Source organism: Engraulis encrasicolus, chromosome 3 (assembly GCF_034702125.1).
Source record: "Engraulis encrasicolus isolate BLACKSEA-1 chromosome 3, IST_EnEncr_1.0, whole genome shotgun sequence".
Lineage (NCBI taxonomy): Eukaryota > Metazoa > Chordata > Actinopteri > Clupeiformes > Engraulidae > Engraulis > Engraulis encrasicolus.
Genome location: NC_085859.1, coordinates 54,150,631 through 54,160,630, shown reverse-complemented (window position 1 = coordinate 54,160,630; position 10,000 = coordinate 54,150,631). Strand labels below are relative to the sequence as shown.

General features: G+C 43.0%; 1 protein-coding gene across 1 annotated transcript in view; it reads left to right on the top strand.

Annotated features, from left to right (window-relative positions):
• LOC134446376 (fibrinogen C domain-containing protein 1-A-like) overlaps nt 1-10,000 on the top strand; it is a 119,863-nt gene that overhangs the window by 69,021 nt on the left and 40,842 nt on the right. Inside the window, exon 6 of the mRNA XM_063195738.1 lies at nt 229-325. Within this exon, the coding sequence (XP_063051808.1) occupies nt 229-325 (97 nt within the window). The remainder of the gene's footprint in view (nt 1-228; nt 326-10,000) is intronic.

Genomic DNA, 10,000 nt, shown 5'->3' with positions numbered 1-10,000 from the left:
TACTGGCTTTCTGTCTTTGGTGGTTTTGAAATGGAGGTAGCCCCATCGTAGTACGGGTCCTCGTCTTGATATGGGTCTATCGAGGCTAGGCTCGTCGGAGAGTAAAAATAGAGAGAACAAGAGACACACACACACACACACACACACACACACTGCAAATCTCTCAGACCTCCTATGACAGTGACTTCCTGTTTGTGACCCGTGTCTTTTGTGTTGTCATGACAACAGGTGATCCAGCGGCGTGAGGATGGCTCGGTCAACTTCTTTCGAGACTGGCTGGCGTACCGCGAGGGCTTTGGCAAGATCACCGGGGAACACTGGCTGGGTAAGCGTCTGAGTGTAAAGTACACTTGACTTGAGTGTGTGTCTGTGTGTGTATTTGTATCTCCTTTGAATGCATTAAGGGACCTTGAGGGTCCTCATATGCACATACGGTATGCCTCATATGCACACTCACTGCAGGCCTGTTTGTTGGGTTGAGCTGGTAATGGGTTGGTGGCCTGTGGTGCAGCATCATGTTGGCTTGGCTGTTCTTTTCTGCCTTCCTCTTCTTAAGCTGAAGCAAAAGGCTTTTGCAGTAGGAGCTTTCTCTGGGGCTGACAATCTCATTTCCACACTCTCCCTCTGCACCGACTGCTGGAAGATATATGATGAATTGAAGAGTGTAGAACAGAACAGAACAGCACAGTGAAAAAAATACCACTGAATTCAATTCAATTGAATTCAACTCAACCCAACACAACTCAATTTAATTCAATTCAATTCAATTCAGTTCAATTCAATTCAATTCAGTTGAAATGAGTAGCGCTGTTTTGCCATGTGCATCAAAATTGAAAGCTCGGTCACACGAGTGAGTTCCCTTTGTGTGTGTTTGTGAGTCTATTTCCATGCATCTGCTATATGCGTGTCTTGTGCCTTTCATGTTTGCAGGTGTTTCAGCATCCCATTATTTGTGTCTAGGTGTGTGAGAGACAGATAGGAGAGAGAGAGAGAGGGAAACTGGAAGATATAAAAGAGGGAACAAGGCACATAAAGAAATAGAAAGGGAGACAAAGTGAAGGACGGGAGAGAGAGAGAGAGAGAGAGAGAGAGAGAGAGAGAGAGAGAGAGAGAGAGAGAGATTGGCCGCTGGCTTTGCCCAGAGGCTCCCTGCTATAGCTCTTCTTTAGACCAGTCAAGCCTGCAGGGGCGGAGCGTGAGTGTGTGTGTGCGCGCGCGTGTGTGTGTGCGCGTGTGTGTTTGTGCGCGCGCGTGTGTGTGCGCGCGTGTGTGTGCGTGTGTGTGTGTGTGTGTGTGTGTGTGTGTGTGTGTGTGTGTGTGTGTGTGTGTGTGTAAAGCCTTGGTGTGTGCAAACAATTTTGAGTCATGTAAGCTAAAGCGTGTGTGCACATCACTCTATGTATTTACTGGAGGACAAGCAATGTGGAGCTAGAGCTGGAGCTAGAGGAGTGTGTGTGTGTGTGTGTGTGTGTGTCTCTGTCTGCGTGTATACACGTCAGGATGCGCATGTGTGAGTTTGTGTAGGTCAATGACGTGATATCTACTGTCTTCATAGTGACTTCTAAGACATGTGTTAATGGCCTTCTAGGGCCTTATTATGATTATATGAATAATATCTGTCAATACACACCTAACAAATCATTTAGTTTGCCTAACACATGTCTAATAAGTCTTGTGCAAAATGTTAGGCATGCATTGGTGGCTTCCATGTGAACCTTTAAGTAAAGTGTTTGCACCATATTGCTACTTCACATCACCAGCAAGTTTGAATGAGAACCTCACAAAATATGCAAAATTAAATATTGATGTTGCTTTTCAGAAGAAAGTGGCGGAAAATCAAGATAGTTATGTGAAAAAAATACTGGTTGCACCAATTGATGAAGACTTGTTACAGGTTTGCGTATCAGAAGTAGTAGTTAATAATACACCATGCTCTTACGTGTTATGCGTCTCCAGTTCAATAATCCGTAGAATGAAATGGTGGATCTATTGGTATCACCAACATTTTTCATAAGTATATGAGTTGAAAGTAAATGACCAATATTATATATTTTTATTTCTGTTGCACCATTTGACATTTTCAGGGTCAATCAGACATTCATTTTGTGTAAACATGAAACACAGAAATACAAAATATACATTTTAGCAAACCTGATGGACACGCGCGCGCATGTGTGTTTGTGTGTGTGTGTGTGTGTGTGTGTGTGTGTGTGTGTGTGTGTGTGTGTGTGTGTGTGTGTGTGTGTGTGTGTGTGTGTGTGTGTGTGTGTGTGTGTGTGTGTGTGTGTGTGTGTGTGTCTGTGTCTGTGTGGGCATGGTAACTGGGCATCAGTAGGGTGTTTGGGGCTTACTGTGATGAGCGGTGACAGGCATGAAGGACTCAAGTCAACAGCAGCGGTCAGAGAGGACAAGGGCAACACACACACACACACAAGCACACACACAAGCACACACACGTGCACATGTGCACACGCACACGTCACACACACACAAAGAGTTATGAGGGCACACACACACACACACACACACAAAGAGTTATGAGGGCACACACACACACACACACACACACACACACACACACACACACACACACACACACACACACACACACACACACACACACACACACACACTTATGTAACTAGCAAATTGCAAACCCACAGGCATTTCAGATGGGTACACACTCTTTTATAACAGATACTTAACGTCCTTTTAGCATACCCATAAGGTATCCAGCATACTGCATAAATGTATGTATTAAGTATAGCCCTGAATATTTCTGCATATTCAATCCAGCTCGCATACACACTCTCACACACACTCACTGGAATGACACATGATATACAACAACTGATGCACATAAGCAATAAAACACACATGCACAACACACATAGAAAACATATAGAACCCATAGTTATGTTCACATATTCAAGGTAAATTGCATGAAAACAATAGGCCTATAGATTCACGAAAGGATGAAAACATAGACACATGATTATGTAAACGAACTCATTCATACACATGAACTGGAAAAAAAATTGTGAAGGAATCCATACATATACACATTGACCAACACGTGCAGAAAGCTCCAACACACGCTCCAACAACTCACACTCTCACTCTCTCTCTATCTCTCTCTCTCTCTCACACACACACACACACACACACACACACACACACACACACACACACACACACACACACACACACACACACACACACACACACACACACACACACACACACACACACACACACACACCTTTGTGTTTATCCATCTGAGTGTTTGTTGCTGGTGTGCAGTCAAACAGATCCTGAATATAAGATTTTAATGTGCCGTTGCAGTCGAGACATATACAGTATAAATATATAACTTTGCATATCTCTAGGGGAAAATGGAGTCTGATATGAATATTAATGTCCTGCGGGGTATTTTTATGTCATCAAAGGGGAAAAGGGGTTTAAAGCGGCAGTTCATATTTCCTTTCATGTTGTATTAGCATATCCATCTCAAATCAGCCTCGACCCAAGACTATAGATAAGGAGCTGCGTTTATCACTCATTGGCACGTAATTTCACTTGAATAGCTGATCATAACTTATAGCCCCAGGACTCCTATTTACACAGAGAGCTGGCACGCAACACGCAGGGAGCTACACGTTTCAGACTCAACTCATGCACACAGGCATACGAGCAGCAATCCCTCTCCCTCACCCAATCCCTCTCCCCAGTCTTCAAGTTTTACTTAATCCTGACTATAAAAAGGGAGAGGGCTGGAGGGCTGCGGCTTTCAAGTGGTAAAACTGGTGGTGGTTTGAAGGTGCTCTTTGGCCAAGATGTAGAACATATTAAAAAAAAGGCAGGACGCCAAGGCTCTCTTCTTAGATAAAACCGCTTTATTGTAGAGGCTAGTTCATGTTTGAACTGAAATAATATAGCCTACTGCCACTTCCAACATGTTTCCACCCGCTACAGGGCCTTCATCAGGGCACAAGGTGAGTCAATGTTTTCCCTTAATCCTCTTGACCCCATCTGGGCAATACACCCCCACAAACTACCACCCACCCAACCACGCACACACACAGAATTGGACGTCATCAGAATGCCAACATACTGTACACTCTTCATTTGGACATATTGATGGCGAGCTGATCCTCTCAGCAGCACCCGGTGGGGGTTATATTCTTATATTTGTGTCTATAACAGACTGTTCTGAGTTCCTGGAAAAGAAATGAAGACCTTTCCAAATCTATCTATAGGCTTGCTAATTGCAGCACAGAAAAGGTCACATTATCATTTCATTTTTTCCCTTTTTAAGTTAAATGAATGTAAAGGATAAGTTGCCTCGCTGTGTTGCTAGGTATCCCCCTTTAACAGTCGATGAAGGAAAAACCTGATGAACGAGAGAGGGGTTGTGTGTTCGTCTACACCGTACATTCCAGCAAGGGCACACTGTACACTGCGTACAGAATTCAATGGGACAAACACAAATTGCTGCACTTGAAAGACACTCAATGCTGTGACATATGCATATATACGCATGCATGATTCATCCAGTAAAGGTCATGTTTTTCCATTGCATTTACATAATAATTTCCTCCCTTGAATCCAAAGTAAGTTACATTAGAGGACACAAATGAATGTACAGAACAGATGCAGAGAACAGCCACGTAAGCAGAAAGCAAGAGGCTAACCAAACAACAAACAGGAAAGCAGCACTCTTAACTGGAGGGCAGAATTGTCAGGATGGATAACAGTCACGGAATAGAATAAATGGTCTTGTGGAACATTTGGCAACAAACAACAACGTAATTTACAGATAGGCAGAGAACAGCAGTGTAAGCAAGAGGGGAAAAACAGCGTCCAGAGAAAGCAAGAGTCTAACAAAATAACAAAGAGCAGAGCTGTGCTCTTAGACGGGTAACGCTCACAGAAAAGAATAAATGGTCTCCCTGAACATTTGGGAACAAACAACAAACACAAAAGCACCACTTTGCTCCTGTTGTTACGCGGTGAAATGTCTGCATATAAAAGCAAACCAATGTCGCCCAAGATTCCGTGAGGGCTATGAGCTGGAGCCATGATAGATGTGGGAGGGTTTGGACTGGCAGGTGGAACAGACCAGACTTAGACAGAATACTTTTTTTCAGTGTCTAAGGCTTTCTAGTTTCAGAAACTTTTTCACTTTATGAACAATTTATGTTAACACTCACAAACATTTACGTTTTCATTTGTTTGATTTCTTTCATTTCGTATATTTGTACTTAAATATATTAAATAGAATACATAATATGTGGATCTATTATTATATTGACAAAGATGTAATCTGCATTAGTACAGTAGAATAACTTCTATATAGCTGGTTGGATACATACAATTTCACAAGAGAGAACCACACCAGTGAAAGTGAAACCAAAGCCATACGTTCTGTACCAAGTAAAAGGCAGGGCTTTTTACTAGATCCAACCCAATCCACCTGCATAATCAAGGGACACCTGTACACAATGGCACATAATGAACAGGAGGTAACAGTAACGGGCACAATCAAGGCAAAAACAGACAAAATACAAAATTAAGTCAATACCACAGTCAAACTGTGTGAATGTCCTCCTTTGGGTGTTGCACAGATTTATTCAATGTTAATTATGGTTCTCTGGACGTCATCCAGACCATGTTTGGCTATTTCTCAATGCTTATTATCCAGGCCCTGCTTTTTCATGTTGTATATTCCCTTGAGGACATGAACAAGGCCTTGTTTTTATGTCCTTCCATGGACATGGTCCAAGCAGTAGTCATCCACCCTCCATATGAACTTTATCCTCAACATCATCGTGCCTGTTTGTCAAACTATTTGTAGACTTACTCCATTTTAATCCATGCTTCTTTCATCTTTTTTCATGTCACCTGTAATCATCTTCTTGTCAGGCATGGTCATTTGCAATGTGCCTGCGCCTTCTGTGCAATGTGCCTTGTGTGTTTGCATCAAAGGTGGCCAAAGTAAAACTAGAAGTAAATTCATGGTGTAAGTACAACATTAACACATGACATTAGATAGTGGTTACACCAGTTATTCCATTGTAACGAATGATGTGGATTGACATTGTTTTTACTGAAAAAAAGCCCCAAAATTTGATCCAACCAGTGCAGAATTATGTACATCACTGCAGACCAGTTATTTAGTGAAGTTAGGCCCCTACTCGTTAGGCCCCTACTCGTTAGGCCCCTATTGGTGTTGTGAAGTTAAGCCCCTACTCATGTTGGAAGTTAGGCCCCTACTCGTTATTTAGTGAAGTTAGGCCCCTACTCGTTATTTAGTGAAGTTAGGCCCCTACTCGTTATTTAGTGAAGTTAGGCCCCTACTCGTGTTGGAAGGAGATGGTGGCAGGTTTTGTTTTTTACTTCTACTTTTACCTTGGCCACCTACAGTACAGGCCAAACGTATGGACTCACCTTCTAATTCATGCATTCTCTTTATTTTCATGGATTTTCATTGTGAATTTTCATGCAGGGCATCAAAACTGTGCTTGAACACATGGAGAATTACGTGCTTACCAAAAAATATAATTCTAACTGTTGTCCAACAGCAATGTCAGCTGTCTATCCACCTGACGTCAACACGGCACAACTGATGGCCCCACACATTTCAATAAGCTTATTTTTGTCTATTTTCAAATAATAATGCCCAGTCAGTCATGTCAATCCTAATCAAACATTAAAGTCCTCCAATAACTCACTAGAATTGTAGAACTAGAATTTTGAGACCTAAAACCTAGTTTTAAACACTTGCCAGTACAAGCATTTAACAGAGATTTTCTTGATCTGATATTGAGTCACAGCCAGTTACTTGGAGAGGTCAAACCTGTGTTGGAGGGAATCTGTGGCAGGAATTTTCACTTTTACTTTTACTTTTTTGTCACTGTTTCACCTAGATATGCAGATCAAGAAAATCTCTCTTGTATTGCTTGTATCAATTAAAATTGACTCGACTGACTGGGTATTTTTACTTGAAAATAGACAGAAAAATAAGCTTGTTGAAACATGCGAGGCCCTCTGTTTTGCTGTGTTGATGCCACTGTTTGGCATTTTTAAAATATTTTTTAAATAATTGTTTTAATTACCTCCGCCAGGAGGTTATGTGATCGCCCGATTTCTGTGTTGGCATGTCTGTCCGTCTGTCGCTCTTGTCATGAGCCCTCTCACTCCACCAGTTCACCACCTTAATTGGTTCCCATTACCTGCCACTCTGCTCACCGCTCTCTCTACTCACCCAAACTAGTCCCACCTGTCTCTTCCCTGCTCTGCTCTAATTACCTGGCCAGCTGCGCTACATTATCCACTCACCAACCTCTCCTTGCACCACTCTGCTCTGATTACTCTGCCAGCTGCGCTGCATTACCCACTAACCTCTCCCAGTATTTAAAGCCTCTTCTCACAGCTCTACTTTGTCAGATCGTCTGCAATCCCACACCCGGAACCAGTTTGCTGTCTTCTCTCTGACTCCTGTATCTTGACCCTGAACCTGCCTGTATCCTGACTACTCTTCTGCCCCGGAAAACCCGACCTGCCTTCTGCCTGCACGACTCTTGACTACTCTTCTACCCCGGTAATTCTGACCAGCCTTCTGTCTCTGCACAACGATTTTGGATTCTCCCTGAACTGTACTTCTGCCCTGTTTCACCGTGCTGTTGTGTTTGTGTTCCCCCCCAGGACTTCCGGACCACCTACCACCGGCTCCTTTGGACGAATCTCTGCCACTGGGGGGGACGCACACACAGCACGTTGGACGAACCCTGGAATCCCGGTAACTCTTGGAACCAGCAGAACCCTCACTCTCCCAACTTCCCTTTCCCCTCAAGTTTTCAATAAACTTTCTGTGTGACGCAATTGTGGTCCTCTGGTCGTCTGTCTGAACCGTGACAGCTCTGTTCGTTTGCTGCTATTTCGCGGACTGCCACAAGGTGGACGAGGTGAATTGAGCAATGACAGGACGTGCCTGCAACTTGGATTGATGGACAGTGACCAGTGACCACAGCATAGCGCGCCAATTTGCTGTGCCATGGCTGCGTAACCAATAGCACTCCAAATAATGTACAATATGGCACACATATTGTTGCGGTGTTAATTGTTCTCCGAGCGTTTGGCCTGACAATCAAATCAGCTTTTGCATAGTTGAACAGTTGTTCCCTTTTCAGTTGAAGTTCACGAAGGGTGGAGATATTAATAACGGCGAACAGTAGTTAACAGTGATGAAGGCAACGACAAAAAGGGGAAGGTATGCAGTTCACTAGATTTTGGTTAATCAAAGTTGTGTTGCGACGGTCACCACAACAAAGCCAATTAGAAAGCGCACAGCGCGGATTTGCTGTCACTGTGCCCACATGGCTGAAGCCATAGGCGTCACTAAAACATAATGTAATATAATAATGATGACATATAATGTCACGCATACGTCGCAGCTTTCGCGGAGTTAATTGTTCTCAACCAAATCAGCTTTCTCTCGTCTGTCCGGTTGAAGTTTGTTCAAAGGGTGGAAGAATTATAGTTCACTATTTAAAGTTAGCCTAATCAATATTGTGTTGCCAGCGTGTGTGATCCTAAAGTGTTCTCAAAGGGCAATGTTGACCACCGTAGTCATATCATTAACTATATATTATGGGTGGATATTACAGTAATAGCTGTGCCATTTAATATTGTGGCAGAACAATTATGTGATGAAAGGCATGCTGCCAACACACAATGAATGAACAATGTCACTAAGGCTATAGCGATGGGATCTAATAATTTCCAGTAGGCCTACATATTCCACATTATAGTAGGGCCTATATGGCATGACCAAACATTTGCCAATCCCACAATGACAGGTGAACTATACTAAAGCTAACCAGGTGACACACATCCTAGCTAATAAAAGAGACACATGATTTGGTTAACATTGAAGGTTCACTTCTCTGAACACAATGGTAGGCCTAACCTGTAGGCCTGCATGGATCACACCACACCACACAAATATTAGAACAGATTCAGCTTCCCTGGCGGAGGTCTGCATTCTCTGAGTGCATTTCTAGTTTTTATACATTTTCATTCTACATGTGTTCATTCACAGTTTTGATGCCCTCTCTGATAATGTACTACCGGTAAGTTCTGTAAATAGCCACAAAAATAAAGAGAATTAATTAAATGAGAAGGTGAGTCCATACTTTTGGCCTGTACTGTATATGTGGCCATATGCAGCTATAGCTCTGCCTTGAGTGTCGGCTGAGAGAGGAGAGAGGAAGGTGACTTTGTCTCCTTGAGCCAGATGAAGATAAAATGAACTCCAAACATGGCCTGGGGTTTGTTTTCAAGCACAGGCTACCCTATACTGCTGTGCACAGTGGGTGAAAGGAAGATGTGTGTGTGTGTGTGAGAGAGAGAGAGAGAGAGAGAGAGAGAGAGAGAGAGAGAGAGAGAGAGAGAGAGAGAGAGAGAGAGACTGTGTGTATGTGTGTATGTGTGTGTGTGTGCGTAAGTGCGTGTGTGCGTGCATGCGTGCGTGCGTGCGTGCGTGCTGGTCCCCAATAGCGCTGTGTTGAGTGGGGAGAGTAGGTCTCTGTGGTAACTGGACTTTTCACTCTCTCTGTCTCCATCTCTAACAGCATGCCTGTACTTCTTTTCAGTTCCTCACTGCTGCACGTCTCTTTATTCTTCTGTTCTCTGTCCATAGTCTATTCTGTCTCTTTCATCTTCCCCCTTTGTCCTTCTTTCTTTAGATTTTATTGCGTACTATTCTTATCTGTATCTTTTTTTTCTCTTTTCCTGTTTTGCTTCTACCATCTGTACCTTTGTTCATTTTTGTCTTTTTATACCCTTTTTTCTGTTAATCTCTCTTTTTTCATCAAACTCTGTCAGCTTTTATTGAGTGTATTTGATTGTACTACTTTGTTGTCCAGTTTTCACAACTACAGGGCCGAGGTCAAGGCAACTGAGATCTAAGAGGGGGCTGCCTAGACATCTAATAAAT